The sequence below is a fragment of the Emydura macquarii genome, unplaced genomic scaffold (assembly GCF_026122565.2).
Source record: "Emydura macquarii macquarii isolate MOO-44397 ecotype Brisbane River unplaced genomic scaffold, CSIRO-AGI_Emac_v2 contig_2531, whole genome shotgun sequence".
In the NCBI taxonomy this organism is placed as follows: Eukaryota; Metazoa; Chordata; order Testudines; family Chelidae; genus Emydura; species Emydura macquarii.
In genome coordinates, this window is record NW_027132668.1 from 5,591,683 (window position 1) to 5,609,043 (window position 17,361).

At 40.4% G+C, this 17,361-nt stretch overlaps 1 protein-coding gene across 3 annotated transcripts in view; it reads left to right on the forward strand.

The window, feature by feature from the left end:
* LOC137163417 (E3 SUMO-protein ligase RanBP2-like) overlaps positions 1–15,735 on the forward strand; it is a 73,789-nt gene extending 58,054 nt beyond the window's left edge. For all 3 annotated transcript variants that reach the window (XM_067563623.1, XM_067563624.1, XM_067563626.1), the window contains 7 exons: positions 3,875–4,077; positions 5,467–5,680; positions 6,267–6,362; positions 6,619–6,764; positions 12,077–12,350; positions 12,492–12,826; positions 14,519–15,735. In XM_067563623.1, the coding sequence (XP_067419724.1) occupies positions 3,875–4,077; positions 5,467–5,680; positions 6,267–6,362; positions 6,619–6,764; positions 12,077–12,350; positions 12,492–12,826; positions 14,519–14,824 (1,574 nt within the window). In that variant the 3' untranslated portion in view covers positions 14,825–15,735. The remainder of the gene's footprint in view (positions 1–3,874; positions 4,078–5,466; positions 5,681–6,266; positions 6,363–6,618; positions 6,765–12,076; positions 12,351–12,491; positions 12,827–14,518) is intronic.
* The last annotated feature ends 1,626 nt before the right edge of the window (positions 15,736–17,361 follow it).

The following is a 17,361-nucleotide window of genomic DNA, read 5'->3' on the forward strand; positions in this document are numbered from 1 at the left end:
AAGCCGGTGGAGCACTTTTTCTTCCATTGTTCTCAACCTTACTATCTAGCAGAAACTAGCAGAAGTTTCTTCCTCAATAACTTCTCTGAATAAATTATAAACTTTGGAATCTCAGCATTAGTTTTTTTTACCCTTAGAGTTATAACGTGAGGGAGATGAGCTAAATAAATTCTCCCTGGTCTTTGAATGAGTCCACATGGATTCCATTCTTGATGTGTGTGGCCAGCAGTGTACATTTGGCCTGCCCCTATGCCCTAAATGTCTTCACTCCACCCCTCGCCACCTGAGGTCATAAAGGACAAAGCAGGCCCAACTGCCTGTCAATTCCTTAACATCTGTGCCCGCAGGATGGAACCCCTGCAGTGGCAGTCTTCTCTGCATGCTGTAGTAGTGTTACCTAATTAGTTGGTTTTTGGTCAGTTAGTGTCTGCCCGTTGGCAGAAAAGCCCCACAAAATAGTTTTCACTTTGTTTGTTACACTAGACATCTTTTCCTCCCCATACAGGGGCCTAGCATCATGGCAGAAGCTAAATTTAGGATTCAAGACCTGTTCTTCATGTGAATGTTTGACAGTTGTTGAGGATGGCCACTCCTGATGTCTCCTCTGATTAGGAGAAGGACATATTCCTGAGGTGGTTGCTCATTGTTTGGATGCACTGAGAAAGCTAGAGAAGACCTTCTGAAGCTCTTCCTCTTTGAGAGCTTGATGAAAGTCTTATTGGACACTGAGAGGGGACAGTCTAATAGAGGGCACAGGACCACAATCATCTAGTCCAGAGTTTCTCAACCTGAGGGTCATGACCCAAAATTGGGTTGCTAGAATGCATCAAAGGGTCGCAGTGCTGTCTGGGTTCAGCTCCCAACTCTGGGTGCTGTGACATGTTGGACTGAGTCATAGTGCTGCTCAGGTTTGACCAGCCACCCCTCTACCATGATGATGGGGGTGGGGGGAGTAAGGGGGCTGGGCAAAATTTGAGTGGTACAGTGATCTCATGCAACAACAACTCAAAATTTGGCCCGGCAGGTGGCGGGGCTAGGCTTAGCTGAGCTGCACCTCCTGAGGTCTCACTGCCCAGTGATAGGACAGGAGCCAGAAGGGTGTGGTTGATGTCGCATTCTTTAAGTACTCCCTCTCCCCTCAATCCCAGATGATTCCCCTGTCATACCATCCATACCGGTCCCCAGGTCTTTCCCCACTGCACCCATGGCCGTTCTGTCTCCCAAACTCCCCACTATACCCCCAGGACTCCAAATCCCCCCCCCCCCCCGCCGCCGCCGCCGCCGCCACAAGGGGCGTGTGTGGGGGCTGTGTTATTTTGAGAGTTATCAGCTTGCCATCCCACTTCCAGTCTCCTGTGTCCCTAATTCTTTCCCCAGCCTCCCAGCAAACCACCAAGTCCTTCTCATTACACCTGCAAACTCCCTGATCTTCTCCTCACTTGATCTTCTGTGCTCCCTCTCTGCTCCCTGGCCATGTGGGAAGGCTGTGTATTTTTGGAGGACGGCTCAGCTCGCTTCCCCTTCCCCAGCTGCCAGTGGGGGGGTTACCTGCCTGTCCACATCTGATTGGTCACGGGAGCATCTGGAATCCTAGCTCCAAGCATCCTGCCCCCAGCCCCTTATGAACCCCTGTGAGGAGGAGAAGCATTGGGTCTGTGGGTCATGACAGGCCTTCAAGGTTTATAAATGGATCTGAGCCCAGAAAGGTTGAGAATCACTGATCTTAGTCAGTCCCTCTCTATTTCCAGTGAGCCAAGATACCACCCCTAATTCTTTGGGCCTCATCTATTAAGAGGCCCCAGTCAACCACCTCCATTCTGGCATTGACATCCTCTGGTGGGCAGAAAGGAGTACTACTCCAGCAAGGAACAAGGCACAGGTTACCTTCCCTAATGCCTAGTAAGATAATACACAAGAGCCACCTAACTTTTGACATACTTTGAATTCAGCTTCCTAAGGGCCAATTTCCAAGAGAGGTGTTTTTATCTACTAAGCCTGTGGGAGCTGCATTTATCTCAGCACCAGATAAATCTCATCTCAACATTTAATTTAGTACCAGATGTATGATTAGACATCTCAGAACAGTTTTCCTCAGTGCCAGCTAAGCTGATACCCAAAGCAATCACAATACAAGCAAGTGACAGATCTGTGGGCCTGGTACCAAGTTGCCTTTCCTTGAGAGATTGAGGATGGTGATACCCAAGCAGATTAGAGTGGTATCCCCAGCACCCACATCTCCCCCCTCAAAGGCAGGGTACTCCGAATAGAATGAGCCCTCCATTAGAGCAAGTGTATTCTTTTTCATCATCATGTAGACACAGTAACTACTTATCATGTACACTTCCACCTTCCTCTCCTTAGATAGATAGCACAGTGGAAGTCAGGAAGGGATTCTCCATGAGAGGTAGCAGGAAGATACTTGGGAGTTATCAGGAATAGGGATGTAAGGGGCTAAATGTTTAAATGGTAAGCAGCTATCTTACCATTTACTAATTAGTTTAAACATTGCCGGGGTGGGGGGGCAGACGAGCTCAGTGTGGCTCCCCCTGAGCAAGAACTGCCCAGCTGTGGATCAGTAAGTGCATGCCTGGGGGGACCTGCGCTGGGATTGAGAACCACCCAGCTCTGCCCTCTGCTTATTTAACCGTTTTAAAAATAGAACGATTAATAATTATAGGAAATTTTACATCCCTAATAGGGAATATCCCTCCTGGTACTTCCCCCTTAATCCTCATGTGTCCCCCATCTTAATATTGATATCCTTTCCAAATATGACCATACTGGACACCCTGGGGTGTGCAGCTATACTCTAGAAAGTCTTCATCCTTTACTATCTCCAGAGCTAAATCCCCTTACCGAAAGAGAGATTGTAGGCCATCCTAGCAAAGCCAGCAAGTGCAACCTCAGTTACAGGAGAGGCAAGGGAAGGAAAGTGAAGAAGAGCATCAGCTACCTGAGGAAGAACTGGTCTCTGGTGTGATGATCTCATCCTCCCTTGATAAGGCAGTGAATCCCCTTTGTCTACCTTGGTGGATGACTTCAAAGTGTTTCAAGACATAATTAGATGCATGGTAAAGACCCAGGACATACTATATAAAGTGGTGAAAGGAGAAACCACATAAACTCATGGACCTCTTATACCCTTCCATGCCCTAAATGAGGGACAGTTGGAACCCATGAAGGACCTGTGGTGTTCATCAGAATCCATCCCAGCTACATCAAAACAAGTTTAACAGGAGATACCGCGTCCCTTCCCATATCCAGGCTTCCAACTTGTCACCATTTTTTTACAGCCGAACTTTGAGGGATTCAGTCAGAACAGAGAAATCATAGCCTTGAAGTTATTAGCTTTGGTTCCGAAGTTATTAGCTTTGGTTCCAAAGTGGCACCTTTCATGAATGGACTTCATCTGTAGCCATAAATAAGTGTGTAAGTTAATGATCTAAAAGTTAGCAATACAACAGTAAGGACAAGATATGTTGTTGTTTTTGTAGAAAACTTAAACATCTTGTTTGGATTTATTTTGCCCTACCTATTCCTTGGCTATGGCAGTATAATTGGAGAATTGACAACCTGTTAATATTCAAATTAAATGAAAAGCTTCTATTACAAATGGAGGGCTTTAAAATTGGTGGAATATTATTTCCAACTGGGTCAAGTCACTTGAGTTAAATAAAGCAAGAGAAATCTAACATGTTATGCAATTTGTAAAAGTTAGCATAGAAGCTAAAAAAAACCTGTTTATCCTAACTTCCTTTTTAGGATACTTAAAGTAGGAATTGACAGATTACTCATGCTGTGGGTACTAAAAACTTTGATTCAGAACTCTGCTGTTTGCCACTTTTTAGTAACTTCTAATGTGCTGTCTTTCTAGGCATCATGAGAGAAACTGAACCAGAGAATGAGAGAGAGTGTGTAATTGTCTGGGAAAAGAAACCAACTCCTGAAGAGAAGGCTAAAGCAGAGACTCTAAAGCTTCCTTCTACGTTTTTCTGTGGTGTTGGCAGTGATACTGATGAGGACAATGACAATCTGGAAGACTTTCAGACAGAGCTTAAAAAAGTTCAAGAAGCTAAAGTAGGAACTAAAACTCAAAGCATGACTTCTAATTCTTAATTCTTAACACTGAAAGAACATCATGAATGCCCTGTACACTTATTGAAGTAATTTTAGCTTTTTAACATCAAATGTCTAGTGTACATGTGGAAATAAGAGCAAAATAGTTTCCCCTGTACTGGAATAATCTCACTAGGGTGCCAATCGAATCTGTCTTAGAGCCATCTGAAACTTTGGGACTCTATAAAATGTTTCCTTTGGTTTCGGTCCCGGTAGGTCTGTATCCTCAGGTTTCTTTGGAAGTTTTGGCTTTTTGTAAAGCAAATATCAAATCTAATCTCAGACAAAATGTTTTAAGCTGTTTTTAGAGACTATTTTTTAAAAAGCTTAAATTGCAGAATTTAAAAATTGATTTATGTACAAAGAGATGTATTTAATATGTATCTGGGATTTCTATAGGAGTACACTTCATATTTTCAGAGCCCTTTGAACTCACTAATCCTCAAACCCCCTGTAAATTTAGTGTAGTTGACATTTTATAGAACTGAGGATTTCCCAGAAAGAGCTGTTTGATTGACCCATGACTATGCAGCAAGTCTGTGGCAAACCTGGAACTAGAACTTTGACCTTGTGTCTCCTAGCCTCATGTTCAGTCTTCTGTCCAGAGACAGCTTTCTTCCCCTTCTCTGTCCCCAACAGGGTCAAATACAAAAAGGATTTGACTTCCACACTTCAGACCTTTTGAGTGTGCAAGAACTAATCTCAGTTTCAGAAAAAGTAATGATCTAACTATTTTTTTAAGAAGAATGTGTCTGTATGGACACTTTAGCTGCCAAGTTAATCAAAATCATGTTAGTATACATTATCTTAATATTAAAAAAAGGGAGAATAAAATTTCAGTAGTGTTAAGTGATAACTTCATTACATTAACAAAAAAAAATTCCTTCTGAAATCTTTATCTTTATTGATATTGCTACTTGGTATATTTGTTACAGTGCCAAAGGAAGGGCCCTGAATTCCAAAAACTTTTCCACTTCGAAAGAAGCAAATTTTGTAATCAACAGAGATGTAGGGTTGCAATCTGTGTTCCTTGCCCCTCTTCCTTCTAATTCCATGAGCATTTATGTCTTTATTTTTTTCCAAAGATGTTGATTTACCCACAAATCCCATTGAAGTCAGTAGGAGATAATAAAGGTGCTTTAGCTATGAAAATTAGTGTTAGCTTTTATAGAGTTTTCCAACAATCCCAATTTTCTGCAGTATTCCTGTTCTGTGGGGGGTGGAAATCCATTTTCTAATGTTCCTGTTCTGGCAACTTTTGAAAGAATTTATTCAGGTGTTTTCTAGATGTTCTGAATACTTGGCTTTTAAAGCATTCATTGGAAACACAAGTGTTTTTCTTCTTTTTAGGAGTTTCTGGAAAATGAAGTTACCAGTTCAACTGATTTAGTCTGTACTAGTGAGGCTGAAGTATCTGTTCCATCAACCACTAAATGTGAAGAACCAGACTCAACCACAGAATCCACATACACATCACAGACTTTGTCAGAAACTGAAGACAAACCTGTTGATTTGTCAACCAAAAAAGAAAATGATCCAAATTTAACAGATTCCACAAACCATGGTAGTGTATTTTGGGGGCTTTAACTCACATTTCTCTGTAGAAGTGTATGTAACCAAGATGGGTTTAGAATGTTACTAATTCTGCTTAGATACTTGTAATCATTGTACTGATCAAAGGAATAAATGAAAAATGAACATGTTCATCAAGGATAATTCTAGTATTATATGAGACCATGCTACATCACACTGCTATTAAATATTGACTGTCCATTGTAAACAAATTTGGGATGTGTGGCAAAGTTAGTATAATAAGACTCTTCAGCTTTGCAAAGAAGGGGTGGTAATTTATGTCACTTAAATTTTCGTATAGGTGGCCCAAAAGAACCAATATATTATTCTTTTATTAGGATAAATGTTAGAGGAGCCATTAATCGCTTTGAAGTGCCTTATACGTTAGTGTTTGTGTGGAGAGGAGGGAGGAGATATTAGTTTGCTATAATCACTGGATTGATAGCTGTATCAACCACTTTCTGGATGTTGGTATTATGTACAGTTGTTACGTACTGTTTGCAGTAGGGAAAGTCGTCCTTGCCATGCCCCTTTTTCTCAAGATTTTCCTTCCTTACACCTTTCTCTCATTGTGATAGGAAGCAGACCTATCGCATTTGGATTTGGGACTACTTCTGGCTTGTCATTTGCAGATCTGGCTTCAAATTCTGGGGATTTTGGTTTTGGTTCTAAAGGTAAAATGCAAACTCTTTTGGAGATAAACTCATGTTGGAATTACTGTCAGTGTAACGTTATGCCAAGCATTTGTGCATTGAATCTCTACTAGTTCATAAAGCACTAAATTGTAAGTGACAGAAGACATATAAACTAAATGTCTTTTTCTAGAAATGCTGTAATTTATAAAAATTAAGAAACTTTGTGTATAATACACGTGTCTATATAGGAGTGTCTGGAAAGATGTTTGAAACTTTAAATTCTTTTCATAACTAGATAAAAACTTCAAATGGGCAAATACAGGAGCAGCTGTATTTGGAGTACAGCCAGCCGGTAAAGGAGATGAAGATGAAGATGGTAGTGATGAAGAAGTTGTACATAATGATGATATCCACTTTGAGCCTATAGTGTCCTTACCAGAGGTAAGATGGTTTTGGTCATAGTTTAAAGGGACTCAGTTAGAATAAGCATGTCCGTGAAACTAATAACACATTTGATGAGTAAAACTGAAATTACTTTACAACTTTGAATTTTCCTCACTTTAACAAGCTGCATTTGATTCAGCTTAGATGCCAACATCTGCTGCTTCTAAAAATAATGTCTTGCTTTCCTTAGGCCCCGGATGGGCAAAAATCAACCATGCACCAGAGGAGAAAAAATAGGCCATGAAGTATTAGATACTACTATCAGGGCTAGACATTTTTAGGGAGTCTCCGTGGTTTCCAGTAGGATGGAACACATGATTCTAATAACACTTAAAATTACAACCTTGTATAGAAAAGCTGCTTTAGGCAAACATTTTTAGGCTTCTGAAATTACTTTAAATACTGTGAAGCCTATACAGCTTGACTTATACAAGGGACATTGAATTTATGTGCAGAAATGCACAATAGTACCAGTAACTCTTTTAAGAATTCTGATGGTTAAAGTTTATTCTGTGAAATAATGTGAAGTATTCAAAATAAATTATTTAGAATACACTTGTTAGAGTGCTGCTTTGATCTGTAGAACTCACTGATGGCTTTATCACATACTAGTGATGCAGTTATCCCAAACTCATGCTAATAAAACTGTTATACCACACCATATATTCTGTTCTCTCCCCTCTAAACCTGGGTGAGAACTTGTCAGGACCATTGCGCAATAAGTAATTAATAGCACTATCAAAGCTAAATTAATCTGAAGAGAGAGAGCACAACTGGCAAAAGAAAGATGTTCAAGAGCTGGCAGGAGGTAGTAGTCCAATAATGGAAGGTGGGTAGAATAGTGGGGGATGTGTTATGTAACTCCATTATTGAGATTATCCCAGTAGCACCAGTTTCTTAATCTACAGTGAATGCAATTGGTAACAGGTAATGTTTAAACAATCCCACCACAGCCTGCCTGCTTCAGTGGGTGCTTGGAGTTTTATAACTTGACATGTGGACTGTAATCAACACACCAGGCAAATTAAGTAAGAGAAAGAAAAGATCCTTTAAGATAGGGTGCTGGAATGTTCACACCATGACAACTTGATCATCTCAGGACCTTCAACAAATCAATGATGCATGTAAAACTGCCATGATCAATGACAGGTTGAAACAAGTCATTGTGGATATTGAATCCCTCCAAACAACACGGCTCGCGTCAAGCGGATCTCTTGGGGAAAAAGAGTACACATTTTTCTGGCAGAGAAAAAGCATTGAAAAATGCGAGAGCATGGAGTGGAATTTACCATCAAGAACTCACTTCTGGGGATGATTGAGCAACCTACAAATGAATCAGAGAATTTTGGCACTACACTTGTTCTCTCTGAGGGCCCAGTAAACCTTGTGAATGTGTGTCCCAACACTCCTCATCTTCTGAAATCAAGGATCAGTTTTACAACCAGTTGTATACCACCATCAGCAGGATTTCGAAACATGAATATTTCCTTCTAAGGGACTTGAGCTCAAGTGTGGGAGCTGATCACAACACAGGAACCAACTGTCTTGGTCAATATTGAACTGGTAAGAAAAATAGAAACAGTCAGAGACTGCTAGAATTTTGTTCCTAACACAATCTCTGTGTAACACTCATTCATCCAGACAAAGCCGCAACACAAAGTGTCTTGGAAACATCCTAGATCTGGCCACTGGCACCAAATCAATCTCATCATCACAAGGCGTACAAACCTTAATAACATCCTTATTACCTGCAGTTATCAAAGTGCTGATTGTGACACAAACCATACTTTGGTCAGACTTAAACCAAAGAAAATACACAGATCTAAAGCTAAAGGACATCCTTGTATTAACATCACTACCATAGCGGACCAACAAAAGTCCAGCAGTAAAAGAACATTACAACAAGCCCATGACTCCAGTGATTGTGCCACAAGTGCCCAGCTGAAGTGAGAGCAACTGAAGAACACAATCTACAATGCAGCTCCGTCAGTCTTTGGGAAGAAGGAAAACAAGACTAACGACTAAAGACACACATTCCAGTGAGATGACACCAGTCATCGAGGCCAAACATGCAGCCCAAATTAATTATAAGAGAGACCAATTGAAAAAACCTTAGAAGCGTTGAGAGCGGCAAGAAGGCAAGGTACAACAAACTGCTCAATGTTGCACCAATTACTATTGGCTGCACCTGGGTGAAAGTATCCGAGTAGCAGCCGATACAGATAACATCAAACATGTATGATGGGATCAAGAAAGCCATGGGCCCAACTTCAAAGAAAACAGCCCCACTGAAATCAACAGGGGAGAAACAATCAATGACTGCACCGAGCAGATGGAGTGCTGGGTAAAATACTATTCTGAACTTCACTGTTGTGAAAATATTGTTACAGACGCAGCCATTAATGCCATGAAAAGCCTGCCTGTTATAAACCAACTCGATGAACCAACTGTGGAGGAACTCAGCTTTCCTATAGATGGCCTCCCCAGTGGAAAGGCCCCTGGAAAAGACTGCATACTGTCAGAGGTCATAAAATGCAGAAAACCTATCCTACTGCAACACCTTTATGAGTTGCTCTGTCTGTGATGGAAAGAAGGTGAAGTACCACAAGAAATGAAACTCTATAAAACAAGGGTGACAGGAGCAACTGTAGCATCATGAGAAAAGACTTTGCCGGAGTTGTCCTGAGTTGACTTCAGATTCTGGCAGACAGAATTTATCCTGAGTCAGTGTGGCTTCAGAGCCAAAAGGTCTACTATTGATATAATTTTTCTCGCTCAGATAACTACGGGACATGCAGAGAACACAAAAAGCCTCTTTTTACATAACCTTTATCGATCTCACAAAGACTTTTGAACTTGTCAGTAGAAGTGGACTATTTGCGTTTCTTGAAAACATCAGGTGTCCCCTTAAGCATGATCTGTTCCTTCCATGAAAACACGTATGGCATAGTCCAATATGCTATGAATCTGGGTCAAGCCAAGGCTGTGTACTTGCCCCAACGCTGTTCAGGATCTTCTCTTTGCTACTGAAACAAGTTTGTAGTTCCTCAGCTGAGGGAATCTACTTGCACAAGATTGAAGGAAAGCTGTTGGATGTTGCAAGACTTAGATCTAAAACAAAGACTTGGGAGGTCCTTATTCAACACCACCTCTTCACTGATGATGCAGCAGTGACAGAAGCCCATCTCCAAAATCTCATGGACAGTTTTTTCAAAGCTTGCCAAGACTTCAGGCTTACTATAAGCTTAAAAAAGACAATGTGCCAAGGAGTTGAAGAAGCATCCTCTATCAGCATCAATAATTATAAAATTGGAGTGGTGAACGAGTTCACATATCTGGGGTCCACTATCGCAGACAGCCTTTCCCTTGAAGTGGAACTCAACATCCACATCGGAAAAGCTGCCACAATAATATCTAGATCAGTGTTTCTCAACCTGGGGGTTTAGAGGGGTCGCAAGTGCAGAGCTGGTATTGGGGGTGGCAAGAAAGGCAATTGCCTGGAGCCACAGGGGCGCCATGAAACTAAGTTACATGCCTCAGCCCCGTGGGGGTGGGACTCAGGCTTCAGGGGTACAGTAGTTTGGAAAGGTTAAGAACCACTGATCTAGATTGTGCAAGTGGGTATGGCAGAACAATAAACTGACAGAACACATAAAGATGTGTGTATCATACACTTTTTTTTGTACAGGAGCATGGCATGGACCTTTATACTCTCATCAGGAAAAAAGGCTCAACAGCTTTCATATGCATTGTCTTTGTTGAATTCTTGGAATCTCCTGGCAGGACAGTGTCACCAATGCTGAAGTGCTCAAGCAAGCCAACATAGCCAGCATTCAAACACTCTTGAAAGAAAGACGTCTCTGCTGGCTTGCGCATGTGTGCTGAATGAATGATGGCCGCATTACAAAGGACATCTACAGTGAATTGGCATCTGGAAAAAGACCTAAAGGGTGCCCAAAATTGTGTTTCAAGGATATGTGCAAGCTAAACCTCAAATAATGGATATGGATAACTGGGAAAGATCACACTCAGGATTGCAGTTTTTGGGGACAACGGTGCTCAATAAAGGTCTCCAAAGCTAGGAGAGGAAGCAGTCCAGTTTAGTAGAGGAGAAAAGAGCTCGCAGAGGGCAGAGTCTAAAGGGTTGAAACACGACCTTTAAAGGTGACACATGCAGCAGAGACACTCACTCTCTTCAGCCACAGCCGCAGTTGCCATAAAACCAACTGAGCAAATTTTTTTACCTTTCAGGGGCATACCCATAGTTTCTCGAGACGGATGTCTACTACTACTAATTGGTGATGTTTAAACCATATTCGAAATGTTAGAGATGTCTATTTGGGTTGTATTTAAAATCTTTTCTAAAGACAAACTTCATTTTTCTTTAATTATAGACTTTATATAACAGTGTCCATGGTAACACTTCTCTAAAATCCTGCATGACCTCACCCTTCCCCTTATGCATTTTTTTTAATCTCCCTTCCCCCTTCTGCTCTTCCTTCCTTTTTTTTTTTTTCATCTGTCCTCCCACAGACAATCCTTCTTGCATTCACTGGGTCACTTGTTTGAGCTTCTCAAGCTTTCATTTGCTCCAAAAGAGAACTCTTAACAACTTTAGTTTTTAACATTTGTGAAGAGACCAGAAACTTCAGATAGGCACAGCCAAACAAAGTGAGGCATATCCTTCATGTACATGTGTAATCATGAGCCTTCTACTTGTTTGTGTGGTCTAGTTATAGAAAGCAAGTTCTTTGAGATCATACTCTTGTCTGCAGAGAGCATAGCACAGCACTAAAAATAAAACACAGCGCTATATAATGCTATTTAAAAATAATGCAAACTCTTCCAGCACATTTGTATTCCAGCAAAGCTTATGTTTGTCTGGGACCTCTGCCAAAGCATTCAGGTGCACAAACCTGTAGAAAAGAACTTCTGTGTCAGAAACTGTGCCCCAGAATGTGTGAAGGACTCTGACAGCAAATTTGAATTTTTATGCCAAGCAGTATTTGAGATGGCATTATAAAAGGTAAACTTTCTAAACTGTGAAATAAACCTCTCTTTTCAACTACGTATCTCAAGCAGCTTATTCATCTCACCTCAGTCTGGCATATATCTTCTCTGGCTATAGACCTGCCCATGCAGAATTTCAAGTAGAAAGTATATTTTGGAGGAAGTTTTGAAAGGAGGAGGAGGATGTAAAATCAAGATAATAGAAAGCTATTGCCCATTCTCTTTAATGCATGAGTAGATTCCTGGTGAAAAGGACTGTCTAAGAAATGCATGAATATGCTGCTTCTGCTGTTTTCTAGGTGGAGGTAAAATCTGGAGAAGAGGATGAAGAAATTCTCTTCAAAGAGAGGGCAAAACTCTATCGATGGGACAGAGAAGTCAATCAGTGGAAAGAACGTGGAGTTGGAGAGATAAAGATTCTCTTCCATACACAGAAGAAATATTACAGAATTTTAATGAGAAGGGACCAAGTTCTCAAAGTGTGTGCAAATCATGTAATCACAAAAACAATGAATTTAAAACCCTTGAATACGTCAAACAATGCTCTAGTATGGACTGCCACAGATTATGCAGGTGAGTTTGAGATGATATGGTGTTTTATGTAGGTTGCTTGAGAAAAACACCTAAACTTTTCCCTTATGTATATGACAAAAATAGAACTTTAAACTGATGCTGAATAGGCTGTGAATAATCTGTATGGGAATTTAATTTCAGATGGCGAAGCAAAAGTAGAACAACTTGCAGTCCGATTTAAAAACCAAGAAATGGCTGATTCCTTCAAGAGGAGATTTGAAGAATGCCAACAAAATTTGTCTGAACTACAGAGAGGACATGTATCCCTGGCAGCAGAACTGTCAAAGGAAACCAACCCTGTAGTGTACTTTGAGGTTTCTGCTGATGATGAACCTTTAGGACATATAACCATGGAACTATTTTCAAATATTGTTCCTCGAACTGCTGAAAATTTCAGGGCCCTTTGCACAGGGGAAAAAGGATTTGGATTCAAGAACTCCATATTTCACAGAGTAATTCCTGACTTTGTGTGTCAGGTAAGTGCAAATTGAAGATTTTTTTTTCCTTAGAATAAAACCTATTTTGACTTACACTGGCATTTCTTCAGAAATGCCATATGATTTCTTATAGCTAAAAGACCGTTTGTTAGGAGTGAGGAGTTTACCAAAGATTTCGATTCAGTGGGTAGACTTTTACTCCCTAGTTTAAAAGTGTAGTTCTTGTCTGAAAAGTGGCTCTTTTATTTTAAAAAGTTGTAGGATTCCACTTATTGTACTTCAATGATTTCCATATCAAACTTGCTCATTTACAAGTAATTTTTTTCTAAATATTAGCTCTTCAAATATAGTCTGTATCTGAAAGTCAAGCTGTGCTCTTTCTGTAGATTCTGTAGTCCAGATGCATCAAGGCAATTGTCACCTGCCATGGGTAATTTCATTTTTCTCAAACTGATTTGCACAGTTTTTTCCATCTGTGCAGACTTGATGCACCATTTCTGCAGACTCAATCTTCGGCAAACAGTGACAGTTTCCTAATGGGTATTGGTTTTTTAATCTTGGTGCCCATCCAATGTGGTGGTTGATATTAGTACAGCTGTTTCAGTTCTCAGACTGAGAAGCTAAACTGGCAAGTAAGACTACTTTCGTATAACACTCATAGTCCAAGTATTCAAGTTGCCATCCAACCCTATTGGAGTATGGAGCTCCCATTTTCCAGTTTAATAAGCATGCTTGAAAGTCTCTGTACACTTCATACTTGGTTTTAATGTGTACTTGTTAATTCCATTTTTTACACTGGTTTTTATTTGAATTCATTTCACTTTGGTTTTACTCCTATGTATGGTGGTTTCAACTGGTATACTCTAATGATAGTAATGATTCATCTGCTTGTTAATCTTATTACCCACTCACTGACCCAGACTAGTATAGCTATAGAGTAGAGAAACTAGTGGTCTGACTCTGAAGGGCACTAAAGTGGCTCATGTTAGCTGCAGAGTGCCCTTAGCTTTTAATATTTTCATTTCCCTTTGCTCGTTAAGAACATCTGGCCAATGAACAGACATCCAGGCAAATTAATCCAAATTAACTAAAGTTGTGAATTTGAAGTAGATTAGTTAAACTATATTAAACCCTAGTATGAACATATGAACACCCTCATTCAGAATTGAAATGGCCTTAATTTGGCTTAGTTTAATTCACTTTAAACTGAATTAAGGCCACTTGAATTCCAAATAGCAGTGTCTACACAGGGATTTAGTGCGGTTTAATTCACTTTAAATTCACACCTCTAGTTAATTTGGATTAATTTTCCTTGGTGTCCCTGTGACAAACCCAAAGAACTTCTTACCTGCCCGATTTTTTTAAGGTGCTTACCACCTCAAATTTGAGTAGATTCAGGTAGCAAATAGAGAATGACACCAGTAATTCTCAGAATAGAGAGCTCTGTATCTTCACAGTTAGGCCATAGATTAGTGCATAAGAAATAACCTTTATCCTTGCCTTGAGTTTTTAATATTTTCAGTTTTCTGTTTACTTGTTATGAAGATCACATATATGGCTAAAACTAAGAATGAGACTATTCTATTTTATTTTGTCAATATCCAGACATCTGAGTTCTTACATTTTTTCTAATTCAGCTGTTCCTAGAGGAAAACATACTGCAACTTTTCTACTTGGTAGATATTTATGGGCTAGTAATGAGCTAATTCTATATATGATTAATATTTTCAGGGAGGAGATATCACTAGGCAGGATGGATCAGGTGGACGGTCCATTTATGGAGATGCATTTGAGGATGAGAACTTCGAAGTGAAACACACTGGCCCTGGATTACTGTCAATGGCAAATCGTGCCCGGGACACCAATAATTCTCAATTTTTTATCACACTTAAAAAAGCAGAACACCTGGACTTCAAACATGTGGTATTTGGGTTTGTGAAGGATGGCATGGATGTTGTGAAAAAAATTGAAGCTTTTGGTTCTCCCAAAGGGTTGGTGAGCAGAAAAATTGTCATCACAGACTGTGGGCAAATATAGAATCACTGCTTTGACATTATACAGATGTGCACTAACAGCATAAATCAAAGTTGGGCTGTTGTAGATTAATTATGTTCAGCTTTTTAAAAATTGACATTTCTGATGTACAAATGTAAAATTACAACTTATAGCGGAGTACTTCTTTATGTGTTAATTGACTTTGCATGTTAAATAAAAGTTTAAACACTGACCTTTGTATTAAATGTGAAAATTTTAAAATTAAATCCTAGTCTTGTTAAAGCTGTTGTCTTTTCTTCACTTTGGTTTGTACAAGGAATATTACATAGTTTATTGCATAGTCTACTTTCAGTTATGTTGATTTGCTACTCGGATGTATCAATATTTTGAATACAGAATTAGAACTACTTTAGTTTGGAAGCATGATGGCTATGTGAACTATTTTCTCTTATTCCCACTAATGCACAGAAAAATAAAATGCAGAGTGGAAAAATTCATTCTCCTTACCCTGCTTACATGTGTTTAGCTGCAAATGTAAGTTACTGTCCTTCTCTCTAGATGAAAGTTAACTTTCCTCAGTTGAAGACGACTTGTTTATTCTACTTGGTGTGGTTCTGAAAAAACTTTTGAGTACCTGAAGTTCTCATCAAAATCTGACTGAAAATTTATGGTCTTCCTGGGGTTTAAATTAATATCTTTTTAGATCCCTTGTTTGTATCAATGCTTTGTATATGGGATACTGATTGCAAAAATACTTGTAAGGGCAATTGGCTAAATAAAGAATTTATAAAGTTTATTGGGTGAAAAACCTGGTAAATTGGTAAAAACTTGGGATCTTGACTGAAAAATAACTATACTGTATTTTTGCATCTAGTATTACTGGGTGACCTTACTGGTCTAAATGATGTCCAAATGCTACAATACTGCATATATCAATTTCAGTGATCAGTGGTTGGCATACAATTCAAAGCGAGGATATCTAAGGGTCAGCCAAATGCCAGGGTTTCTCAACCTGTGCATTGGGACCCAAAATTGGGGTGCCAGATTGTTTCAAAGGGTTTGTGTGGAAGCTCCTGTCCTACAGGGCTGCCTGGGCTTGCCTCCCTGCTCCAGGCATTTCAGTCTCGGGGGTCCCACCCCCACTCAGGTTTGGCCCAGCAATTATCAAGACAGGAGTGTGAGTAGGCAAAATTTGAGTGAGTGGCACTGAAGCCCTATGAGCCAGCTCACAACTCCACTCACAGATTGGGTCCAGAGAGAGAGACTGTCATTACTAGCAACTCCCACATCAGGATCAGTCCCTATGAATGGCTACCCGGCATTGGGCTTCTGCAGTGCCTCTGGAGCCAGCTTAACAGATTCAGATGTTTCACTGTGCCCAGACCAAGCATGCTTGGGCCATTCTGCATAGCCCACTGGTGCTGTGGAGGGTGCTGCGCATACATGCTGGGTGATGGTTCTTTTTGTGTTGGGCTCCCTCGAAGTCGTCCTAAGCTGAACATTGCTGATTCAGAGGCCACTTACACTGTGTCTACACTGCAATTAAAAAATGGTGATTGGACCATGCCAGCTGACTCAACCTGGTGGAACACAGGCTGTGGTGCCGTTTAATTATGGCATAGCTGTTCAGGCTCTTACGGAAGCCCAGACTTTCTAGGACCCTGTGGGGTGGGAGGGTCCCAGAACTGGGGCTGCAGCTCAAGCTCAGTATAGGTGCTGATCCGGTGGGTGCTCCAGGGTTGGAGCGTGCACAGGAAAAATAATAGGAGGGGGGTGCTCAGCACCCAGGGAACTGGCCAGCAACCCAGTGCTGTGGATCAGCTGTTCCACAGGCACCATGGGTCAGCTGATCGCAGCCAGCTTGGACTGTGGCCCTACCTGCACTTGCCCTGCCTTGCTCCACTTTTTCCACCGAGGCCCTCTCCAGCCCACCTCTTCCTACCCCTGCTCCGCCTCTTCCTCCAAGGCCCTCCACTGGCAAAACCAGGAGTCAGTACTTATGAGCAAGAATGTCTACACTCCAATTAAACAGCCCCTTAGGGCAGGGTTTTTAATTGCAGTGTAGACATACTCTGCCTGACTCAAGAACATTTAGTTGTTTTTTCCCCTAAATCTTTCCTTGCTTGTCTTGCCCATGTGCAATCATGCTCTTTCTTTCTCTCTAATGAAAATAGCAGTTTAATCATGAAACTTGCTGTGAACTAAGTAGATAATCTTAAATATCTGGAAAGCAGATATTTTCACTCTTGCCATGTTTTTTTAGTTCTTAAAAATGTCAGTTTGACAAAATCACCAATTTTACAGTGTGAATCAAGTTGTGGGGCTGTTGCACAAATGTTTGATATCTCAGTCTTGCTTTGTGATGGTTAAAAATAAACTAAAAAGGGTACAGCTTCCCTGGTATCACCATTTAACTTTATTTAAGCTCTTAAATTTTATCTGGCTAAATGTTTATATACACAGTTATTAAATAACTATATTAGCAGCAGGAGTCAGAAGAACATGGTTTATAACAACTTAGCAGTAGATTTAGTTTTATATAAAATAGTATGAGGAAACTAAACATCTTGCCTTGTATT